This window comes from Tasmannia lanceolata, unplaced genomic scaffold, assembly GCF_043159265.1.
Source record: "Tasmannia lanceolata isolate RefF3 unplaced genomic scaffold, GAP_Taslan_0.1 ptg000037l, whole genome shotgun sequence".
Lineage (NCBI taxonomy): Eukaryota > Viridiplantae > Streptophyta > Magnoliopsida > Canellales > Winteraceae > Tasmannia > Tasmannia lanceolata.
Genome location: NW_027518714.1, coordinates 49,708,803 through 49,733,794, shown reverse-complemented (window position 1 = coordinate 49,733,794; position 24,992 = coordinate 49,708,803). Strand labels below are relative to the sequence as shown.

The 24,992-nt window shown below is 38.4% G+C and overlaps 1 protein-coding gene across 1 annotated transcript; it reads left to right on the top strand.

Moving 5' to 3' along the window:
* Window positions 1-1,376: 1,376 nt before the first annotated feature.
* LOC143861924 (methyl-CpG-binding domain-containing protein 5-like) lies at window positions 1,377-23,344 on the top strand. Its single transcript, XM_077372895.1, has 5 exons — window positions 1,377-1,789; window positions 4,735-5,089; window positions 21,891-22,019; window positions 22,116-22,800; window positions 22,986-23,344. The coding sequence occupies exons 2-4, from the start codon at window positions 4,763-4,765 to the stop codon at window positions 22,290-22,292; spliced, it is 633 nt and encodes a 210-aa protein (XP_077229010.1). The 5' UTR covers window positions 1,377-1,789; window positions 4,735-4,762; the 3' UTR covers window positions 22,293-22,800; window positions 22,986-23,344.
* Window positions 23,345-24,992: the final 1,648 nt, after the last annotated feature.

Here is a 24,992-nt window from a genome sequence, read left to right as displayed (position 1 = left end):
TTTCTGAGTCCATTTGTGAATGGTCTCGTGTCCTCTTTGAGCCCGTTTGTGAACGGTGCCTCATTTCTCGAGTCCATTTGTGAATGGTCTTGTCTTCTCCTTGAGCCCGTTTGTGAACGGTGCCTCATTTCTCGAATCCATTTGTGAATGGTCTTGTCTTCTCCTTGAGCCCGTTTGTGAACGGTGCCTCATTTCTCGAATCCATTTGTGAATGGTCTCGTCTTCTCCTTGAGCCCGTTTGTGAACGGTGCCTCATTTCTCGAGTCCATTTGTGAATGGTCTCGTCTTCTCCTTGAGCCTGTTTGTGAATGGTGCCTCATTTCTCGAGTCCATTTGTGAATGGTCTTGTCTTATCCTTGAGCCCGTTTGTGAATGGTGCCTCTTTTCTCGAATCCATTTGTGAATGGTATCGTCCTCCTTGAGCCCGTTTGTGAACGGTGCCTCATTTCTCGAGTCCATTTGTGAATGGTCTTGTCTTCTCCTTGAGCCCGTTTGTGAACGGTGCCTCTTTTCTCGAATCCATTTGTGAATGGTATCGTCCTCCTTGAGCCCGTTTGTGAACGGTGCCTCATTTCTCGAGTCCATTTGTGAATGGTCTTGTCTTCTCCTTGAGCCCGTTTGTGAACGGTGCCTCTTTTCTCGAGTCCATTTGTGAATGGTTTTCTATCCTCCTTGAGGCCGTTTGTGAACGGTGCCTCATTATCCAAGTCCATTTGGGAATGCTTCTTATCCTCGTTGAACCCGCTTGTGAGCGGCGTCTCATCTCCTTCTAAAAACTGTTTGAGAGCGATCTTTGTCCTTTCCCTTCAGAATCCATTCGAAAATGATATCTCATTCTCTAATTGCCCGTTTGTGAACGGCGCCGCATCGAGTTTTTATTATTATTCAAGTTCTAGGGTTTCATCTAAGGTTTTGCATTATGTTAAGGTGCGTTGTGTCTAGAGAGTCCTTTGTCGATTAAAACTACGCAAAATGGTTCTGTCATTTTTAACTTTGGTATTCAATGACTACGTCATCTCTACCAAAGAGGGGCATCTGTAGACACCCCATTTTGTTTTGTTTTAATCAACAAATAAATTAGTGTGTTAAATCCATGTGAGAACCTGTAGACACCCCATTTTGTTTTGTTTTAATCAACAAATAAATTAGTGTGTTAAATCCATGTGAGAACCCCCTCTATCATTGATTTATATGTTTTAGGTCATTAATATCTTGATCTGACTTTACGGATCATCAATCGGGACAAAATAAGCTAGGGTCACTTCATAGCCCGGACCCTGATTCCATTCCGAGACCCGATTTCCGTAAATCATTAGATCAATGGCAGATCTTGACCTGGGTCTAACCATCCAAAACCACCTAACCTCTCCTCTCATCCTAACCATCCAAACCTCACCTAACCTCACCTAACCTCTCCTCTCATCCTAACCATCCAAACCTCACCTAACCTCACCTAACCTCACCTAACCTTACCTAACCCCACCTAACCTTACCTAACCTCATCCTCTCATCCTAACCATCCAAAACCACCTAACCTCACCTAACCTCCTATCCCATTCTCCTATAAATACCCTCTCATCCCACCATCCAAGAGGAGAAGAAAAGGAACCCCTCTCTTAGAAAATTCATCCCTCTCCCTCATCTCTTCAAGGGTTCGGCCATCCTTGCCGGATCGGGTGATTTTATACGTTGGGTGATATATATCAAAAGCAGTCATTATCAAGCAAGGAATCATCTTCAAGGAATTAATATCAAAGAAAAATCAAACACAAAGTGGATTTTCAAAGAGGTAGGCATTTATTTCAATTCTATGTAGGGTCTGCTTTCATGCATATCTTTTACTTTAAAAGAAAAACCATGTTAGGAAGCATCTAGGATCAATCCTTAATCATATTCTTCTTGATGGTAGACTTTGAAGTTATACATGTTTCCCTCTTCTCTTAACCCATCTTATCTTCATTTTTATTTTTCCCTAATGGTTCACACCCTGGTTCCCCCTGGTTAGCCTCTGGTTAGACCCTGGTTGCACCCAGGTTCGTTGCTGGTTGCACCCAGGTTCGATGCTGGTTGCACCCTGGTTCCCTGCTGGTTCGCACCCTGGTTCCCCTGCTGGTTCGCACCCTGGTTCCCTACTAATTCGCACCCTGGTTCGCACCCTGGCCAGCCCCTGGTTGTACTCTGGTTCGCACCCTGGTTCACACCCTGGTTCCCCCTGGTTAGCCTCTGGTTAGACCCTGGTTGCACCCAGGTTCGCTGCTGGTTGCACCCAGGTTCCCCTGCTGGTTCGCACCCTGGTTCCCTGCTGGTTCGCACCCTGGTTCACACCCTGGTTCCCCCTGGTTAGCCTCTGGTTAGACCCTGGTTGCACCCAGGTTCGCTGCTGGTTGCACCCAGGTTCGATGCTGGTTGCACCCTGGTTCCCCTGCTGGTTCGCACCCTGGTTCCCTGCTGGTTCGCACCCTGGTGCACCCTGGTCCGCACCCTGGTTTGTACCCTGCTTCCTCCTGGTTAGACCATGGCTAGTCTCGGGTTTGCTCCTAACTTAGACCCGACTCACTAAACCCCATACCCATAAGCCTTAAACCCTATAACCATAGCCACACATCAACCCAAGCCATACCTTTGTCCACTCACTGAGGCACACCATTTATCCATAAATTTGGTTACATTAAATCTAACCCAGCCAGGCCACCTGCAGCTTAAGTCAAATCGCCCCAATACAATCCAACCAAGTGGGATCCCAACCCAGCTCAACTGAGTCAACTCTAGCCAACCTCCCTAGTCGAGTTGACCCAACTCTCTAGTCGAGTATGCTCAACCTCTTTAACTAATTGGACTCTCCCCTTAGTTGACTCAATCCAATTCCTTAATCAACCCATCCCAATGCAACCGAGTCGCATTCGACCAAGTTGCGGCCTTCCATGTCACAACCGAGTCATTCCCCTATTCTACTAATGCCCTTTTACACCTAATAGAACTTCCTCCCTTTTGCCTAACCAAGTCATATCCCAACACAATCTGAGTCGCATGTTTGAATCCATTTGGCCGAATCTCATAAGCCCGCCCATTTTGAATTCCCAAAATTCAAACCCTTGATGATTCCTATATGCTCAATTCTTTGATGCAAATTCCCAATTCCAAAATCCCATTGCTAGATCAATGTTTCTGAATCTCAAGTCCAATGCTCAAATACAAACCCGATTCCAGATCCAAATACCAATTCTGTCTTCCAAAATCCAAGCAACCTCCCCTGTGGAACTACGTGTGGCTTGATCCCCATCACGGGGTACGTAGGCAATTTGGCACTCCCAAGTTCAGTCGCACCTTTCTCTATCTTTCCCATTCCCTCACACTATTCATCATCTCGATTCATCTCGTGTCTCTCGGAACCATTGGATTATGGTTTCCGTCGTAAGGACCCTTAGAGCCCAATTTAGGAACACCGGTGTCGTGTCGTGTCCTAAGTTTTAGGGAGTCTTAGGTTTTAGGGAGTCCTAGAGTTAGGAGTCCAGCCTCATCACGGACGTTTGCTATGTATAGCAACCGTGCCATAGGTCTAGTTACACTAGTCACCCAATCTTTCCCTAGGACAAGCCTAGTAAACTAGGATGTAGGCAAACCTGCATTAGTCTAAGGGACCATTTGCATTTAGATGAGAATCATATAGCATCTTAGATGAAATCCTAAGATAATAAAATCCTCAACTTGAATTAAATAACTTCTCCTAAAACTGTTGAAACAGTCAATCCCGTCTAGGTCGGTGTCCTAGTTGAGTTAGGCATAAGTAGCTTAGCTTAGGTGCACCGAACTACGTCGACTCTGATCCCAGTGAGGCTTGGGTACGTAGGCAGCTTGGATGTCTGACGGCATACCACCCGCGAGTCGGCACCACAACAAATTGTGGTGTTTTGTATATTAATTTTCTTGTAAATACTTAATCAAATCAGTTAGGGTTTTCCATGAAATTAGAATTCTAGGAGAACTTTCACTTAGAATGAATCCAGACAAATTAATAAATCAAGATACACATCTAGGATTCACATTGAAATTAGATTCTAGGATGCATGTCACTTAGTTCGCACATTAACATAGAGTTGAATGAGCCATTTAAAATAAATTTAAAAGAGTTAGCTTTTGGAATCGAAGACCGATTATCGGGCAGGAATGGTGCATGTGGTGGATAACTCCCCATACCTTCCATTCTTGTAACCAGGTAGCGAGTCTAGATTTCTGGTTAATTATGGGTCCTAGATCCCACATCTAGGTGGCGACTCTGTCAGTCTCTTTCGTGTGGAATTCGGATTGCCTTAGTGATCCCAAGTCCACAGGAAAGACGAATTCAAATCAATAAATAAAATGCACACGCCAATCGCGTGGGAACGAGAGACCAAAGGAGAGCGCGCGGCGGCTCGCGCCCCACGCCCCTCTCGCGGGATCATGTCCCACAATGCAGTGCGAGTTAAATTTTCTAGATTTTGGTAGATTTTGTAGAATTTCTATTGCATCCCTTCAAATGTAGTCTCCATACACTTTTTCTCTTAATAACAGAATCACCACCAAATCTCTCCCGATTTTACTTGCCAAACATATACTATTCATTTAATTTTTACCGCCTGTTCTATCGTACACCTCTTACATCAACCTAAATAAGAAAGAAGAGCAGCATATTTTAGACTCCGCAATCCCATTCACCTACTGTAAAAACTGAAAAATCCACTCTCAACTGACTCACAGTTTCCCTAACCCCCAAATTCCATCTAATATGGACTCTGACTCCACACCTTCCCCACTGGCCGCATTCAATGTTAACGATAGTAAAGAAGTGAAACAAGATGACACCAAAGTCGACGATTCTTCGCCGCTGGTAGAGGATTTCGGCAACGTGCTAGAGCTTCCTCCTCCATCGAATGATAAAGGTACAGATGCTAATGTGAATCTCCCCTCCGGCGATGGAGGTGTACCGTCTCTAGCGACCTCGGCAACGGAGCGCCGAAGTACTGAGTTAGAGAGGCCGGAGTGGTTGCCAGAGGGATGGGTGAAAAAACCAAAGATTAGATCTTCTGGCGCGTCGGTCGGAAAAGTAGACTGGGTATTTGATCGTCCAACTCTTTTTTCTCTACACCTGTTTTTACTTTTTCTGTCTGGTAATTAGAAACTCTAGAAATCAAGACCTTGATGGTATTCTTTGATTTGTTTCATTTGGATGATGTTATTTCAGGGTATGGATTCTTAGAAAGTTTATGTGCTTATGTTGATCTTTTATATTGTTTTAGTTGCTTCTATTATTCCTAGGAATTCCAAAGACTTAAAATTGGAAGGTTATGCTATTCTAGTGATTTTTATGTTCTTTTATGTTGCTTATGTTATTCCTTAGCATTTTGAGGACTTGACATTCAGAATGTTATTACTTGTAGCCTAAGCAATTACTTTATATCCCGGTCTTAGGCGTCTAAGTTTGATAAACACAAGTTTTAACATAAAACCAAGTTGTGAGATTTTCAGACATGGTCAGATTCCATGCTTGTTTGATCACGACATAGTTGCTAGTGTGGGAAGCGAAAGCATGAAGCAAAGGCTTTTTAGGAAGGTGGGAAGATGGAGGTGTGAAGGGCTCTAGAAGCATGACGGGAATCAATGGGGAAGCAGAAAATAATTTAAAAATGACAATATTTAAAAGTAAGTAGATTCCAGTTTCCAACCAGCTTAGACAACTTGAATCCAACCATCATAAATTGCATATAGGATGTACTTAATGGAATATCACTGTTAGCTGAAATGAAATGCCTGTGTTGACCAATGCCCTACTCGGTGATTTTTTTAAAGACCAGATTATGAAACCTTTTGTACGGGATGTTTTGGATTTAATGTTTGCACACGACAGAATTTATGAATTTGTAGCTTTTGTACTAGAACTAGAAAGTTAACTTCTTGACTTTTAGATTTTTGTCTTGAGACTATTTTTAATAAATCCAAATAGGTGGTGTTTTCCTATTTACAAGTAAATCTTAAGTAAATAGGCAATAAAGATATTAACTTAAATAACTTTGCATAAAAATACACAGTCCCTTGTATTTCCTTGTAATTCTATAGATTCCATTATTTAATTGAGTTCGCATATTAAAGATATTCTTTTTAATTGAGACTTTATATTGTTTAAGTTGATTCTATTATTCTTAGGAATTCGGAAGACATGACATTGGAAAGGTTATGTGCTTCTGCTGATCTTTCTATCTTCTTGCAAGTCGTTTCTATTATTCTTTAGCATTCTGAAGACCCGGCATTGGGAATGTTAGTAATTGAAGCCTGAACAATTACATTATATCCTGATCTTAGGTGTCTAAGTGAAATCCAGTTTGGCAACCAAGAGGGGTGAATTGGTTGTCTTATAAAAATTTTATCCTTTTGAAAACTTTTCAAGTTCACCCTAGTTTTATCATTTCTTAATCAAGTTAGATGAAAATAATGATTTCTCAATTCTTTAGTTGGCTTACGAACTTGATTAAGTAATATTAGCCTAATTTTGAAAAAACATTAGGAGATATTTGACTGTGCCTTGACCAAGAGAAAAATCCAAGAGAGAAGGAGATACATTCTACTATAGAATACTCACTCTCTTGAATGCCTCTTTACTTAGCCTTCATTTGAACTTCACTTGAGTGCAAGGCTTGCTTGTGGGATCTTCAATTCGCGTTTCTTACTTTGGCAGCTTCCATGGATGATGCTACCATTGTGTTCAAGCTCCTCTGTCCTTTGCGCATGTTGATCCTCTAGTTAGGCCTTATATAATCTTTCTTTGGTTGTTCAAATGCTTGAGCTGCTTGAGTTCCAGCTCCTCCTTTGTTGTACCTACAAGATTTGACTGGTCCAAATATGTTTCAGCTCTTTGTCCTTGAAAGATCTTTCCTAAGCATTAGGCCATGTTTGGTGGTGTGCTAGCATGAGTCAACCTGTGAATAACCTGTCTATCGCACAATACTCATGTGAACACATTATTCCATAAGAGAACTAATCAATTTGTGTTTGTTAATGATCAAAACACGAGTGAAATGATTGAGCCCTTGGGCTTATACTAAGTTTGAAAAAAATAAAGGCTTTAAATTAAACTGAAGTTATCAGGTTTTTCGACATGGTCAGATTTCAAGCATGTTTGATTCGGCATAGTGACCAGTGTGGGAAGTGAAAGCAGGAAGTGAAAGCAGGAAGCGAAGGCTCTCGAGAAGCGGGAAGCATCAAGGGTTCTGGAAGCATCAAGGGAATCGACAGGGAAGTGTGAATTAACAGTTGGGTTCGGTCGAAATAACAACGAAGGCCCTCCATGTTTGAGATGTTAGCCTTAATTAGCACAGTTGGGCATTAAAATCCGGCCTCCGAAGTGTACCAAAGATAGTTGGATTTGGTGGAAACTGCGTCCTACAAGTTTCTCCAAACAAAATACAGTCGGAGCAGCAAAAGGTAATCCGGGAGAATCCGGTGGTGTAGGGGTAGTCAGAAATGCCTCTGCAGAGGTTAACATAGCCTATTTTTTATTATGAAAAGAGTACTAATATGGTAGCAAAAACAAGCGCACTTCTAGACGGCCTTAGGATTTGTGCAACCCTTGAAATGAAGTAGATCATTACAGTAAGGAGCTAACTTATATCATCAAAGGAATAGGAAATATACCATGGTCCATTAAATTGTAAAGCCTCCATACGATTGTATTTCCATCAATCTATCATCAGTACCATGACGCAAACATGGTGGCAGATGCGCTTGCCAACACGACTTCAAAATGGAACAGCATCTACAAAGGCTGGAGAGAGATGTGACGTGTTAGGCTTCTCAAACGTTCAATCGAAGACTTAATTTGCTTTTAGTTTTCTTATTGTATCTCACTTTGGTTAGGGGAGACAATATTTCCCCCTTTTATTTTAAGAGGTTAGGGATATGTCTTTCTCTCGTTGGCTCTTTATATCTATGAAATTTTGAGGTCCGCTCTGAGGTCGCACTCCTTTCCTGGTTAAACAGAAAAATTGTGAAATAATTGAAAATGACAAAAGTTTAAAATAAGTAAATTCCAGTTTCCAACCAGCATAGGCAAGTTGAATTGAACCATCATAAATTACATACAACATGTAGTCAAAGGAAAATCACTGCCAGTTGAAATGCATGTGCTGATTTGTGCCTGACTAGATGAATTTTTTTGTAAAGACACGATTGTTAGATTTTTTATCTAATTTTAGGGATTTAATAATGGTTGTACATGATATAATTTATGAGTTTTTAAAATTTACAAAATACATCATCGTTTGAAGTTGAGATTTTGACCCGGTCCAGAATCACCAAAAAATATTGGATTTTGTACTAGAACTAAAAATTTGACTTATTATCATTTTAGATTTGGTTCTTGAAACTATTTTTACTAAATCCAAATGGGGAGGAATTTCCATATTTATATGTAAATCTTAAGTAAATGGAAATTAATGACATTTACTTAAATAACTTTGCATATAATTACACTATAAACTATATTTCCTTGTAATTTTGTTAATCAAACAAAGCAAAAATTAAGGTTGCAACTTGGATCAGGTTCTACCCGCCATAAACCCAACCCGAAAATAGCATGGGTTGGTTTTAGAAATCAGAGATCTTGGGTTGGTTCAAGTCTTAGATTGAAAAAACTGGCTCAATGGTCGGGTTTAAAGGAAAAAAAATGCAAAACTCAAATCCCAACCCAACTCAAATAGATGGATTATGACTTTCTTAAATATCTCTTAAATAACATTGAAAATTATTTTCTAATAAATTGATATAATTGTTTTCATTCACATGATAAGTTTGTGATGTGAAAATATAAGCACTTGATGACATAAATTTAGAAATTTTTTGTTTGAGGATTTATTGTTTCTACAATCTTTAAAATTAGTAACTATCATACGCTAAAAAATAAATACGTGGCCCGACCCAAGAAACTATCTCAGGTAGGGACGGGTTTATGAATATTGGGTTTTCCTATAAAAAAAAATTAGACCTCACCTGACCCGACCCGCGATAATTTATTGGGTAAGGTAGGGTATTGGAAACCCCGACCCAGGTTGCAACCCTAGCTGAAATTGGTGAAACGGGCAGGGGGGGGCGAATATGCTTCCCAAATTAGGGAAACTCTCTTCTCAAATTCAGGAAATCCACTTCCCCAAGTTTTGGGTACTGCGGCATTTTCAGCTTTCAAATTTTCACCTTTCGGTGATGCTTCTGATAACTTTAGGTCTCTGTACCCAGTCACTTGAAGGTTCAAAATCCTTTTGATCTTATTTGGTTGCGCAACATAGACTAGGAGGGTGGTGGAATAAGTAGTCAACAATAGTGCAGCAACAAAAAAAGATATAACATAACCAAGACTCAAAATAACATTCACAAGTTGATACCCGGCTTTTACAAAACCCACAACACAATGAAAGACAAAGGCTAAAATTATTAAAAACCGTCCAAAAGTTCTCCACATTATTCTCAATCATCCAATATATATATATATATATATATATATTAAATTTTTGGGAAAGGTGTGCGTACTCGATCGAGTAGATAAGCTTATCTACTCGGTCGGGTTAAAAACAGTGGTGGCCCACATTTTTGGGGTGATCCAAACCATTCATTTGAAAGGCCCTTACCTAGATAGGGTGTCCACAAAAAATCAGCCCCATAGGATCATCCTAACCTATGCAACAGTGGAGGGAAAAATGGGGAAAAATGGACAAACACAGCTTGTCCACAAATCTGCCCATTTTTCCCTCCACTGTTGGATGTGTTAGGATGATCCTATGGGGCTGATTTTTTGTGGACACCCTATCTAGGTAAGGGCCTTTCAAATGAATGGTTTGGATCACCCCAAAATTGTGGGCCCCCACTGTTTTTAACCCGACCGAGTAGATAAGCTTATCTACTCGACCGAGTACGCACACCTTTCCCTAATTTTTTTTATTTTTATTTTTTTAAATATATATATATATATATATATATATATATATATATATATATATATATATATATATATATATATATCCTTTACAATATAAAAGAAACTTCGTCCTTAGAAAGGTTAGCTGCTTCTTATATTTTTTTTTTCCTTTAAGCTTTGTCTCTTATTTTTTATAGCATTCCGAAGACCTGACATTGGGAATGTTAGTAATTATTGCCTTAACAATTACTTCATACCCCGATATTAGGAGTTTAAGTTTGAAAAAACGCAAGATTTAACATAAACTTAAGTTATTGTGTTTTCCAACAAGGACATATTTCGGGCTTGTTTGGTCAGGCATAGTTGCCAGTGCGGGAAGCGAAGGCTCTCGCGACGGTGGGATGCGGGAAGCGTGAAGGGTTGTTGAAGCATTGAGGGAATCAATAGGGAAGCATGAAATAATTAGAAAAATGAATAATTCTTTAAATAAGAAAATTCAATTTTTCAAATAACATAGCCAACTTGAACCCAACTATCATAAATACATGCAACATGTACTTAAAGAAAAATCTCTATAAGCTGAAATTCGTATGTTTACTGGTGCCTAACAAGATGAATTTTTTTAAAGACCAAATTATGAGATTTTTAGCAGATTTTTGGGTTTATTAATGTTTGCACATGATAGAATTTACAAACTTTTAAAAGGGAGATGATATTTTCACCCCCCCTGCATTACATGCACGCTCCCCTTATAGCCTGATTTGACGTGAAAAGTGGACTACTTTATGTCAAATCACGTTATAAGGGGAGCGTGCAAGTAATGCAGGGGGAGTGAAAATATCATCACCCCTTTTAAAATTGGCAAAATACATCACTGTTTGGAAGTTAAGATTTGACCCGACCCAGAATGGTAGATAAAAGCCGTAACACTAAGAGAGTGAAAGTATAAACTTAATAAAAATCATCCAAAAGTTCCCCTCCACATTGCAACAGGCCATCCACTAAATGCCTTCTACAATGGACTAGATAAGTTATCCGGTCCATCACTATAAACAGGCTGGGCCCAACATTGTTTGGGAGATGCAAACCATTCATTTTTTGGGCCTTGACAAAGATAGGGCGTGCCCAAAAAATTATCTCCATAGGATCATCCTAACCCTTTATTTGTGGAGGTTTAAAATGGACGGCTATAAAATCTATTCATTTTCCACCTCCACATATCGATGGGTTGTGATGATCCTATGGAGATGGTTTTTTGGGCACCTCTATCTATGTATGGGTGCCTCAAATGAATGGTTTAGATCACCCAAACAATGTTGACCCCACTATATTTCTAGTCGATGGACCAGACAAGACATATGGTTGGTTTACCAGATAATATCAACCTTATATATATATATATATATATATATATATATATATATAGGGGAAATTGACTGTGAGCGGCCCCTCATATAAGCTTATATAAGGTGACCGCTAAAAACATGGCGGGCCCACATTTTTGGGGTGATCCGAGCCGGTCATTTGATAGGCCCTGACGTAGATAAGGGGTGCCCAAAAAATCAGCTCCATAGGATCATCCCAACCCTTCGTACTGTGAAGGTGAAAGAGGGGAAAATGGACGGGTAAGTGGGCAAATTTATACCCACCCATTTCCCCCTCTTTCACCTCCACAGTTAGTAGGGTTGGGATGATCCTATGGAGCTGATTTTTTGGGCATCCCCTATCTACGTCAAGGCCTATCAAATGACCGGCTCGGATCACCCCAAAAATGTGGGCCCACCATATTTTTAAGCAGTCACCTCATATAAGCTTATATGAGGGGCCGCTCACAATCACTTTCCCCATATATATATATATATATATATATATATATATATATATATATATGTATGAGAAAAGTGTTTCTAGTCCGGCCGACTAGAGATCATTCTCTAGTCCGCCACCCAAAAACACATGGGTCCCACATATTTGGGTGATCTAAAGCATTCATTTGATAGGCCTCATCATAGATAGGATGTCCACAAAAATTCAGCTTCATAGGATCTTCTTAACCCTTCGATTTGTGGAGTTAAAAAATGGACAGATTTGTGGCGGTTTATAGCCGTCCATTTTAAGCTCCACAAATCATAGAGTTGGGATGATCCTATGAAGCTAATTTCTTGTGGACACCGTCTCTATGTCAGGGCCCATCAAATGAATGCTTTGCATCACCCAAATATGTGGGACCCATGTGCTTTTGGGTGGCGGACTAGAAAATGATCTCTAGTCGGCCGGACTAGAAACACTTTCCTTTATAATATATATATATCCCTTAGAATATAAAAGAAACCTTTCCAAATAAAACTTCTAAACGATAAATAAACTTCAGGGACCATTCTTTATTTCACTTTCCTAACAGAACTAAAACACCTAAAGATATCCTAAAATATCTCACTACGAATTAACTGGTAGTTATAAAATCTCCAAGGTAAGGAAATTTTCTAACGTTCTTATTAGAAAGGTTACGTGCTTGTAGAGATCTTTTATATTGTTTTAGTTGCTTTTATTACTATTAGGAATTTCGTAGACCTGACATTGGACAAATTATGTGCTTGTAGTGATTTTTAATATTATTTTAAGTTGCTTCTGTTATGCTTTAGCATTCCAGAGACCTGACATTGGGAATGTTAGTAATTGTAGCTTGAACAATTGCTTCAGATCCTGCTCTTAAATGTCTAAGTTCGAAAAAACACAAGCTTAAACATAAACTCAAGTTGTCAGGTCTTCTGTCATGGTTAGATTTCGGGCTTGATTGGTCACGGCATAAATGCCAATATGGAAGAGAAGGCTCTTAGGAAGATGGGAAGAGGGAAGCATGAAGGGTTGAGGAAGCATGAAGGGGATCGATGAGGAAGCATGGAATAATTTAAAATTGATAAAAAATTAAAATAAGTAAATTTTGGTTTACCACTAGTAAAGGCAACTTGAATCCAACTATTAGAAATCACATGCAACATGTACTTGAAGGAAATTACTATAAGCTTAAATGGATGTGTTGACCAGTTCCTGAATAAATGATTTTTTTTAAAGACCATAAGATTTTTTTATAGGATTTTTGGGATTTAATAATGTTTATGCATGGTAGAACTTATGAATTTTTAAAATTGGCAAAATGCATAATTGTTTAGTAGTTAAGATTTTGAACCGGACCCACATTACTGGAAAATGTAAGATTTTTTACTATAACTAGAAAGTTCACTTCTAATCCTTTTAGATTTGGGGTTTGAAACTATTTTTAAAAAATCCAAATGCGGGGCAATTCCCTATTAACATGTAAATCTTAATTAAATGGACATCAACGATTGGGAAATGATGTTAGCGCTCCAATGTTTTTATAATAGGAGCACTCTATCCTGTCATTTAGTAGTTCAAAGGTTTGGAAGTGCTTTTGAAAACTGTAATATCCTTCTGATGGTCCTTTAAATATTAAACGACAACATAGAGTACGCCTCTTATAGAAACAATGGAGCACTAAAATCATTTCCCTAAAGATACTTACTTAAATGATTCTACTTATATATATATATATATATATATATATATATATATGAGAAAACGGTTCCTACACATATGTGTAGATAAGTTATCTACACACTAGCTTAAAATACAGTGGGGGCCACATTATCTGGGTGATCCAAACCATTCATTTTTAAGGCCCTCACATAGATAGGGTGTCCACAAAAAATCAGATCCATAGGATCATCCTAACCATTCGAACTGTTGAGGCAAAAAATGGACTAATTTGTGAAGGTTTAAAGACATCCATTTTACCTCCACAAATCGTAGGGTTGGGATGATCCTATGGATCTGATTTTTGTAGACACCCTATCTATGTGAGGGCCTTTAAAATGGATGGCTTGGATCACCCAAACAATGTGGGCCCCCACTATATTTTAAGCTAGTGTGTAGAGAACTCTCTATATATCTTTTATATTCTTTTTTCCATGTATTTCCTTGGAAATATGTAAACGATACAAAGCAAGGATTGGGTAAATGTGCAGGAAATGGGCTTCAAAATTTGGGAAATTCTCTTCTGAAATTGAGGAAATTCTCTTCCCAAATTGGGGAAACGTGCTTCCCTAATTTTTGGGAAATGCGGCGTTTCCCGCTTCTGAAATGCGCTTCCTTGGGTTTTTGATAACTTTGGGTTACTGTTCCCAATCGATTGAAGCTTTAAAATCATTTTAATCTAATTTTGTTGAGCGGGAAAGACCCAGAGAGTAGTGGACTAAGTAGTCAACAATAGTGCTCCAAAAGAAGAAATCGCAAAGCCAAGACTTCACATAATATTCACCACTTTGATTTACGGATTTTACAGAACCCTTAACACAAAGAAAGAGAAAGTATAAAATTATTAAAAAAAGGTCCAAAAGTTCTCCTCCTTATGCTCAATCATCTAATATATATATATATATATATATATATATATATATATATATATATATATATATATAATATCTGCAAAACACATTTTGTTATGGACGCGGTTGAAGCTGGTCGTTTCTTTTTTAATTGGCCTGTGAAAGTTTTTGGGAACCGTAATAACCTTTTCTACAGCTCTTTAAATTCTAGAAGACTAGAGAGGTGAGTCCTTTTATCAAAAGATGGCTATGCAGATATGCCCTCATCAAAGTTCTAGATCATTGAGTCCTTGAAATTTTGGTTTTGGAATCAGGTCATTCCGACCTATATTGAAGGAGATACGACCATTTTACCAAACTCACATGAATCTGTTTTCATGTAACCAATTCATTGTGCAATTGAGTGTCTTTCTTTGTCACTCTCCCGATCGTTAGTCCAAGAAGCCTAGGAGAGGCTTGCATCAATTCCTCTTCTCAGGTTGATTTTTTAGGCTTTCTTCGAGAATTGATCCTGCACAATATCGATCTCCATACCCAGGATTCCACTTCTCTACTGCTATTGCCATAACTTGTATGAGATTTACATATTGAGCTAAATGTAAATCTTGTTTGTTTTTTCTGTTATTCTTCACATGATTCCATACATGATAGAATTGGAAACTATCTATTGGTTTGAATGGCTATTTGGTACAATAAAGGTCGGGAATGTGCTATGTATCTGTTTCGGGGTTTGTGAAAATAGAATTTAATTGGATATTGGTTGGTATGATGGTGATGACCATATTTAAATTATTTACCATTTATAGAAGATGCATTATATTTACTACAGAAAGATGTTGAACTAAAGGTAAATGTTGGTGCGCTTGTTGCTATAATTTTCACAAATATTTGAACCTCTTAGAAATGGAAAAAGTCGGTATGGGCTAGCTGCAGCTTAGCATGATGAAATGTATGGACTGCTATATGGTTTACATCTAATTTAGGTTAGTGAAGATCGACTTTAGATGAATATTGCTCGATATGATCATTATGAAACAATTTGATGAATATGCGTAGACACCTCATTTTGACAAAATCAGACTAATGACGAGTTGTCGCGATGATAAATCCTAATGATGATATTTGGCTCCGCTCCACGGAGCCTTAGCTTTTGTTTATACAGGGTGAAAATGGTGGTGTAACAAACTCCTATCCAACATGACACCAAGCCCTAATCCCCTACCCCTTTTGAGTTCCTTCTTGCCAACACAAGGTTACCCACGGGGCCGCGTGCCAGTCACATTGATCCTACAAGTTCTGACTAAGAGAATCCGATAACAGAAGCTTCTAGTTCTCTCTCAAAAGAAACCCTTTACTGACGAAAAGAACCCTAACCATCCATCACCCTTTCAATGTGTTCCCTTTACGCCAAAAGACAGGTAACCCACGGGGCTGCGTGCTAGTCGCATTGATCCTGTAGGATCTAACTAAGAGAATCGGATAACAGAAACTTCCGGTTGCCTCCGAAAGAAACCCTAAACTGACAAAAAGAACCCAAACCAAAGCCAATACACTCCTAAAGCCTTAGGACCAGTCTGGACCTCGATCCCAAAGGCCAGACCAAGAAACCAGATGAGAACCGACAATTTTTGGTTCCTTCTGGAAAGAACCCTAGAACTATCGAAAATTATCGAAAACTGCCGAAGATCACCAGAAACCACTTAGTCCTACCCAGACCTCATTCCTGGGGCATTTGGGTTACTCTAAAACTCGATCTCACAGGTCTTAATGATGACATTTGGCTTCGCTCCAGGGAGCCATAGCTTTTATTTATAAAGGGTGAAAATGCTGGTGTAACAAACTCATATCCAACATGACACCAAACCCGATTGCCCTACCCCTTTTAAGTTCCTTCTTGCCAACACTAGGTTACCCACAGGGCCGCGTGCCAGTCACATTGATCCTATGGGATCTGCCTAAGAGAACCGGATAACAGAAGCTTCTGGTTCTCTCCCGAAAGAAACACTAGACTGATGGAAAGAACCCTAACGATCCATCCCCCTTTCAATGAGTTCCCTTTACACCAAAAGACTGGTTACCCACGGAGCTGCGTGCTAGTCTCATTGATCCTGCGGGATCTGACTAAGAGAATCAAATAACCGGAACTTCTGTTTCTTTCCGAAAGAAACCCTAAACTGACAATAGGAACCCAAACCAAAGCCAGGACACTCCTAAAGCCTTAGGACCAGTCTGGACCTCGATCCCAAAGGTCCGACCAAGAAACCAGATGAGAACCAACAGTTTCTGGTTCCTCCTGGAAAGAACCGTAGAACTGCCAAAAATTATCGATAACTGCCGAAGGTCACCGGAAACCACTTACCCCTACCCAAACCTCATTCCCGAGGCATTAGGGTTAGTCTAAAGCTCGATACCACAGGTCCGACTAAGAAACCAGCTAAAAACAAGGGATTCCTTGTTTCTTCCAATTTCTTACAGAAAAATGCTAAAACGACCAACCCGCTTGCCGGAATACTTCCGGAGCCTTAGGGCTAGTCTCGACCTCGATCCTAGAGGCTTGGCTAAGAAAATCGGGTAACATAAGCTTCCCTTTTTCTTTTGAAAAACCCTAGAAATCACCGAGAATCGCTAGAAACCACCAAAACTGAGAAAAAGACCCTAAAAAGACCCGATTGGACCCCCTTCAGAGAGCTGAATCGGCCCCAGCCGATTGCACAACGAAATTAGGGCAACATAGACCCACATCGGCCAGAACCAAAAGACAACCATTTTCAACTTCTATAAATACATACTAAGGTTTTATTTAAAACAAATCCAAGAAATACTCTTCTAGGAAAGTTTTCTAAGATAGAAAGATAAAATCTTTTCTCAGAAAACTTCGAAAAAGTTTGGAATAAGCTTTCGGCGGAAGGCAATTTCCCTCTGAGCGCGGAAGACCTTGAGGATTTTAACAGCAACGAATCGAGGTTATTCAACCCTAGGTAAAATTACATTTGTTTATTATTGTTTTAGTTTAAATAATTAGCTTAATTAGTTTATTTAATTAGCTTAGATTAGTTTAATTTATTAGCATAGCTTAGTTTAATTAATTAGCTTAGTTAATTAGTTAGTTTAGTTAGTTAATTAGTTTAGTTAATTAGTTAATTAATTAGCTTAGATTAATTAGCTAATTAATTACCTAAGTTAGTTAATTAACTTAGTTAATCAATTAACTTGGCTTAATTAATTAGCTCAGCTTAATTATTTAATTAATTAGCTTCGTATAATTAATTAAATTAACCTAATTTAACCTACATAGCTTAGGACAGCTTAGAGAGGGTAACCCTGGGTTCGGGGATCCTTCGGCCCTAAACCCTAAAGTACCAAAATCCCCGAATTAGGCCTAACACATGGGAGGAACTCTCCTTCTGTCTTTCCTTTCCTGATCGTCCTCCCTGGTCCTCTTGCAGGACTTAATTTGTGGGGATCGAACTTTGTAGAGATGACTGACAGAGAGGGAACCCTCCGACCAATAGTAGGTTCTTCACTTCCTCTATCTTTTCCTTATCACTCTCTCTGGTCCCGTGGCGAACTTAAGGAAAAGACTGATGAAGGGGGTGCCATCTACGGCTGTATATTTTTCAAAACAAATACAATCCCTCATTCCCTCAGTGCTCTCGATCCAACTTGAAGGGCACATCACCTTTCAATATGATGTTGCACTCCATCCGGGACATGAAATCAGCTTAATTGCTAACCAAGTGCTGGGATCTGTGAATATTCAAAATTTCCTCCAATCACTTTAAAGCTTGCATAAATTCCAACATAAATCCAAAGAGACAGGATTCATCAGGGCAGGGGTGGTGCCTAACACCCTCCACCTGTAACCACACCCTTACTCAGATCTGGTTAGACCAAACCCTTTTAAACAAAGTCAAAATGGGTCCTAGGCCCTAACCTAAGTGGTGACTCTGAATTCCAAAGTTTGGTCTACTCTCGATTCTTTCGAATTGGGAGTAGGACAAACTTCTCTTATCAAACACATCCAAGGAACAAACCGGCCCAGCCACAGTTAACGTAGAAGGTATTCCCTCCACCGGGACATACCTCATGCCTCCGAAGTCCTGATCTCACCGCCCGAGGTCGAAGATTTTCCCTGCCTCCCCAATATGGAAACTGCATTGTATTTGTAGCAAACACTTGAGAAAACATGTTCTTGGGTTTCTTGCGGTCCTTTGCAAGATACTGAATGTGATAGAAATGGAATCTGTCAATCAATTAGAATTGTAGTTTGATATGTTGAATGTGTGGAATGGTACCTAGATTGCATCTATTTTAGGGTAGTGGAGAGAAAATATTGATGAATATTGGTTAGTTTGATCATGATGACAAAATTTGAATTTGTAACCATATGTGAAGCTGCATTATATTTACGACAGAAAGATCTGTTGAGCTAAAGGTAAATGTTATTGGTTGGGTTGGTGTTCCTATCCATATTTCAAATGTGATAAAAATGGAAGCTTACATCTGTTTTAGGTTAGTGAAGAATAAATTTGGCTGAATATTGATTGGTCTTTTTTATATCTTTTTTGTGTCAGCGAAGAATGAATGTACCTAAATACTAGTCAGTATAATCATGAAGAAAAATTAAAAATATTTTCGATATATGGGAATTTCATTATATCCTTTGTTAAGTTTTCCTCAATTGAATTTTAGATCTAGATTACATTAGTTCTTTTATTTGGTCATATGCAGAATATATTTTTACGGAGGCTAGAATAGGAATTGAGAATTGCTATCTCTATTGTTAGGACTCCCAAAAGTAGTCGCTATGAGTGCAAAATTACTATTAGTATGATCTGTCCCATCTAGAAATATCAAACATGTGTAAAGAAGACAGAATAATCAACAATTCGTCTCATTTTTCTTTTGTTTATGACTCAGGAATCCTAGCAGGCAAGTAATGTGACACTTGCATTAGCAATTATCATGACTTGCAGACGGCTCCTATGTTGCCTGATCTATAGATTAGATGCTACTTTTACTCAAGTTTGCATCTTTTGTTCTAAATACAGAATGGACAACATTTGAGGTCACACATCTAATAAGATAACCGGCACCACCAGTTGAGATTTGGAAATCAGAACATCCATCCTACACAACTCAGACATTGAATTAAACTAAATCAAAATTATTTATAAATCTTTATTTGATCTATGAAAGCTGTTGGATTAAAATCTTCAACGTTATACTAAAGAATCCATAAGAAAACCATCATATGTTTGTTTTGTTTAATCTGGAAAGATCGAGTGTGAAACATCCATCACCAACACTGAATTATAGTCTAATAAACTTCAATCAATCATTCCTGGTGAAACAGATGTCAGGTGTAGGAACCACAAAGTTACAACCAATAATTTGCAGACCGACCTCGGAGGACTCTTGTCAGGTCTGGTGGATAGCCTCAAATATTTGATAATGAGATCCAATTTAAGAATCGCAAACCGGAATATTTATCCTAGTTAATGTGTGAGGATTAAAAACCAAATACCCATTTCACACAACTCTCAATTTCGATTGATCTAAACAATTTATAATGCTCCCTTGATCTATAAAGTTAATCTTGAACAAAAATCTTCATGCCTAAAATCAATTAAACTTGTTACATGTTTATTTTATTTAACGAAGAAAGATAGTGTATGACGTCCACACTGATTTATAATTTGAGGAATTCCAGTCAATCCTGATCTAACAGTTGTTAGATGTGGGCACCACTAAGTTACACCACCATTCGCAGACACTTGTAAGCTATCTAATCACATCCGGACAACAAGGAGTATCTTAAGCTGCAATTATGTGTAAGCCTTTCCAACCAAAATATTTATCGACCTTAATGAATGGGTATTATGTCCTTGTAGTATAATACTTCTATGAGATTGACATATGAATGATGGTTTGATAATGTGATGAACTCACCTTGTTTTACATTTTTAACAAGCTTTCAAAGGTTATTACAATTCCCAAAAGGCTCCCAGCAAACAGTCAGAGAACTCTAAAGCAACTTGAGTTGCCCCATTATCAAAACATGGTCGTACAGATATCAGTAGCCTAGTTTTAATGTATTGGCATTATATCCTTTGAATTAAGAAATATTAAACATTTGGGGTTTAGATCTCATGAGAAAGCTAGCAATACAGATCGAGTTTTGAAAACCAGAATATTCATCACCCAAAACTCACAGCTTGAATCCAATTGCTATTAAACTAAATATGTACAGAGATATCAATTAAACTAATTAATCATGTGCGGAGCTATCTCTGATCTGTGAAAGTTGATGTTGAACTAAATTCTTCAAGCTTTTTAGATCAGAAAATCAATAAATTACTCACTTCTTTTTCATTTTTAATGAGGAAAGATTGAGTGTGAAACGTCCACACTAACTTACAGCATGAGAAATTAGAGTCAATCAATCCGTGTATTCTATGCATGTACATGCATAAAAGGTTAGTGTCACAAAAGTAAATATCCTACAAATTGTTTGTCTAAGAAATCAAAATGACATGCTTTTGTTAGTGATGGATACTTTTATATAACTAGGCTAAAAAATAAGGGTTTATTTTAATTGAATTTTCTTTTAAACATTATTATAGATATATTTTCAACAAGGTTTAGACTCTATTACTGTATTTTTTAGAACATGAAATCCTTAATCCTCTATATCTTTAATAACCCGGAGGATTTAGACTCCGAGTTTTTATCTGCACTTGTGAAGATGACTTAGTTGTTGGAAGGATTTCTCCTCTTGAAATTGCTTCCCTAGAATGATCATCGAAGTTGTTTAAAATTTATCGTATTTCTTGAGCTACTTTCCATCTGAGCTAGTAATTTAGATTGTTTTCTAAAACCGGACATGTTGAGTTGTTTGTTAGAAGAGATTGTATCTAATTTGTTATTTTGTAGTTATCATTATGTTGGTAAAATTTAGATTATTTTTTAGCAACATATGCTTCTCTGAAACCCTAATACAAGCATACACCATAGTTCTTAACATTTGGAGAATTACTAAAGATCTTCAATATTTTTTACTCTATATCCTTCACTGAAATCCTGAAACCATGAGATGTTCAATTGCTAGTTGGTTGACTGTGAGAAGCACCATCAACTTATTGGAAGTCCTATCTTGATAGTTATCATTCTTTTGGGAAAATTTATCTTCTTTCTTATTTGTATGTGCTTCCTGTCAATTTTCTTTTCTTTTTATGTGAAAATTGTTTCCTTGAATTGGGATGTCGTGGCTAATTAGCTTGAGAAATTTTGTTGAGTTCTTTATTATTTTTAAGATCCTATCTCACATCAAGGCTACGATCAATGGAGGTTTTTGATATTTATGGTCAGATTGCATAATATATGTTTCACTTTTTATGTATTACCATTGTTATAAATTGCATTTCATATTTATTAATTGGGTTTTAATATAAGGTTTCCTGTCATTTTTCCACTCTTTTTCTTGGAAAATCGTTTCATGAAATTGATACGTGGTGGCTAATAAGCATGAGAAATTTTATTGGGTTTTGTAGTACTACTTTGATCCTGTCTCGCATAGAAGTTTCAGATCCAAGAAGGAGGTGATTGATTATCTGGGATTAGGAACTTCCCAAAGGCCCGTGCCCAAACCAATGGCCGAGGAATCCATGGATTGCTACATTGTGAGTTCTATAATTTTTTTGCTTGACTAGTTGAACATATGTCGGAAACTAGTATTTCATTGTTTGCCTTACCAATATGCATTTCCTCCTTTTCAGTCTTCTGCAAGCTCAGAGGCTATGGAGTTTGATGATAACAATGTACCCGAGACAGTCACATGGGTTTTAACTGGCCCTAGATCGTGGACACCATTTATTGGTGGCGAACAAGTTCCTGAGTCAACAAAGAAAGGATGGGATGATGTCTATGAGCGCCGTATGGGCGGTCAAAATTAAAAATGCTTTGAGTTCCAAAAACATTTCTTTAGTTGGGTGTTTGGGCCCTCTTGAATAGCCAACAACACATTCAATTGGCAAACATTTCAATCAGGGAACCCAAACTTGATGCAAATAAAGTACCTAAACTTGATGCAAGTAAAAATATTTTGTTTTCATTTTATCTTCCTTCTGTTGACGTTAATGTGTGTGGCCCACATTGGTGGGATCAACTCTAAGGCAAAAAAGTGTAATCCCTTTCCCTCTTAAGTTGTATTTTGCAATGGAGTCTTGTGGTCTATCCCAAAGTGTTTGAGAACTTCTTGGACTCATAGTCTTTGAGTTGTGGTTGAATTCATACCTTGAACTCCAAAACTCTGAGAGGAAGATTGTGACTGCGATCCATCATTGAGCCCTAAAGATCTTCTCAAGATTAGAAGATCCTCTCCTGTTAGTGCGCAGCGGTTCGTGTTCATGTTCGTGGATCGACGGGATTCGTGATCTTTGATTTTAACCCTCATGGCCGGAGGTATGTTCAGCGTTTCGTTTTATGGTTGAATCGAAATCTATTTGATGAAATTTTTGAAGAGCAGATGTTGTAAGATAAATTTGAATCACTAGAATAATGATTATGGGATAAAGACAATCATTCCCGTTCTGTTACGGCGAAAAAGGCAAGAAAATAATGTTTTTGTGTTTCTTGACCATCAGCAGAAATCCGTCCACCGCCGGAGCTCCGGCGAACATCTTCGTCGTCGATACAAATCCAACGCAACTGACAGTTTGTCAATCGGAGTTCTGTAGCGCCTACAATTTGTGTCTAAAGTTTGTCGTATTTTCGGGACGCGCCTGAAATTAACAGAAAATGTGTGCTGCACTGTTTGGGAAAACAACCGAGTCAACCCGCTGAGTCGACTCTGCCCAGCCGACTGAAACCAAGCTGGGCCGAGTTCACTCCGTCCCAGCCGAGCTGTTACTGTTTTGTTTATATATATTTTCCTTTTATTTTTTCAGAATGCTAATGACACTCTCATATTAAGTTAACATCGATGTTTACGCTCTTCCTAATCACTTTCTGGAAAACTGATAAACTGTAACCTAAAGTTTTTTGGCGTTCCGGATCCATTGAAAGTGGTTTTAGAGCCATCATAGAATCGGTTTGTACAGTTTTATTAAAATGGGTGTGTCTTCTCCCCATTAAAGTTGAACCCAAAATTTAAGTGTAATGTTTTGGGCCTTTTCTGATCACTGTTGGTAAAAGTGATGAACCGTACTTTAATAGTTCTCGGTGTTCCGGACGCAATGGCGATGGTTTCAGAACCATCAGAGATGCGTAGGTTGTTGTTTTGTCTATTCCAACTTTATTTGGCATCGGAAGTTGGGTTTAAGTTTTGGGATTCTCTCCCAAACTTTTATGGAACGTAACCAGCCTCATATGGTATTGTTTAGAATTGATTTTCGACGAATTGGATCAAAGGATTTGAATTTCAAGATGCCTAGGTTGTGTGTATTCGGTTTCACATGTAACTTGAAGCCCTTGTAAATTAGTCTGGAATCTCCACCAAGCGAATCCAATTGATCTAAAACTCTTTCAATAAAGTTTAAAGATTGCCTATGGTTTTTTTTAATTTGAATTTGAAATTTTTTTGCTATAGTTACATGTGCATGTTTCTTTAGATTCAGTTCGTTATGTTGTGTGCAATCTTTGAAATCAAGTTAAACATACCCCATGAAGTAAAATTGTAGTGATCTGATATAAATACCAATCATAATCCCTAGATACCATTATAAAGAGGTATTCAAATAGTCTGGGAGAGCCACAACACCCTATGGATATGAGGATATCAATGTCTAGAGGTGCATTTATAGTGCACATTGACACATAAAGTGCAACGTTTCAATTGCTTTATTCTAATAGTATCTAAGATTGTAATGGATTTATAATAGATAGCCGCTTGGCCCATAGGAAGGCAGATATGTATTATAAATCGATTGGATCCATGAGGTCAAAGAAGTTAGATGAAAGCTCTTATCCTAGGCCCACAGGTATGGAGAAGAGACTAAATTCTAATTTACTTGATCAGTGCGATTGATAAGGGTAAATCTAATGCGTGCTGTTGCTCGGTCCATGGAAGGGTTATAGTGATGCCATGCATTTACAACCGGAATTGACATTCTGGTATTATGGCTTAAATCAAATTTAGCACGTAAATAAGCATTTGTTTGTCTTTTATGTTTTGGAGCTAATCAGTTAGTGTTTTTAAATTCTGAATATAATGAATCCCTTTCCTTACTGGGGATAATTTCACTGAGTGGGAGGATAGGATTATGCTCACCTTCGGATGGATGGATCTCGACTTGCTCTCAGAGAGGAAGAACCACCCAATCCTACAGAAGAGAGTGCACACAAAGAGTGGGACCACCATAAAGAGTGAGAGATCAAACCACTTGAGTCTGTTACTCATTCAAAGCCACATTGCTCAAAGCATCAAGACTTTTCTCCCCAAGAGCACCAATGCTAATGAATTCATGGAAGCTGCTCAGGAAATGTTTGTTACTTCCGATAAGGCATTGGTGGCTACCCTCATTAGCAAACTTGTATCCTTAAGGCACACCATAGACAATGGAGTAAGAGAACATATCATGGAAATGCGCAATTACAGGACCCAAAAATCGATATCTCTGAGTCATTCTTGGTATTCTTTATACTGGACTCCCTCC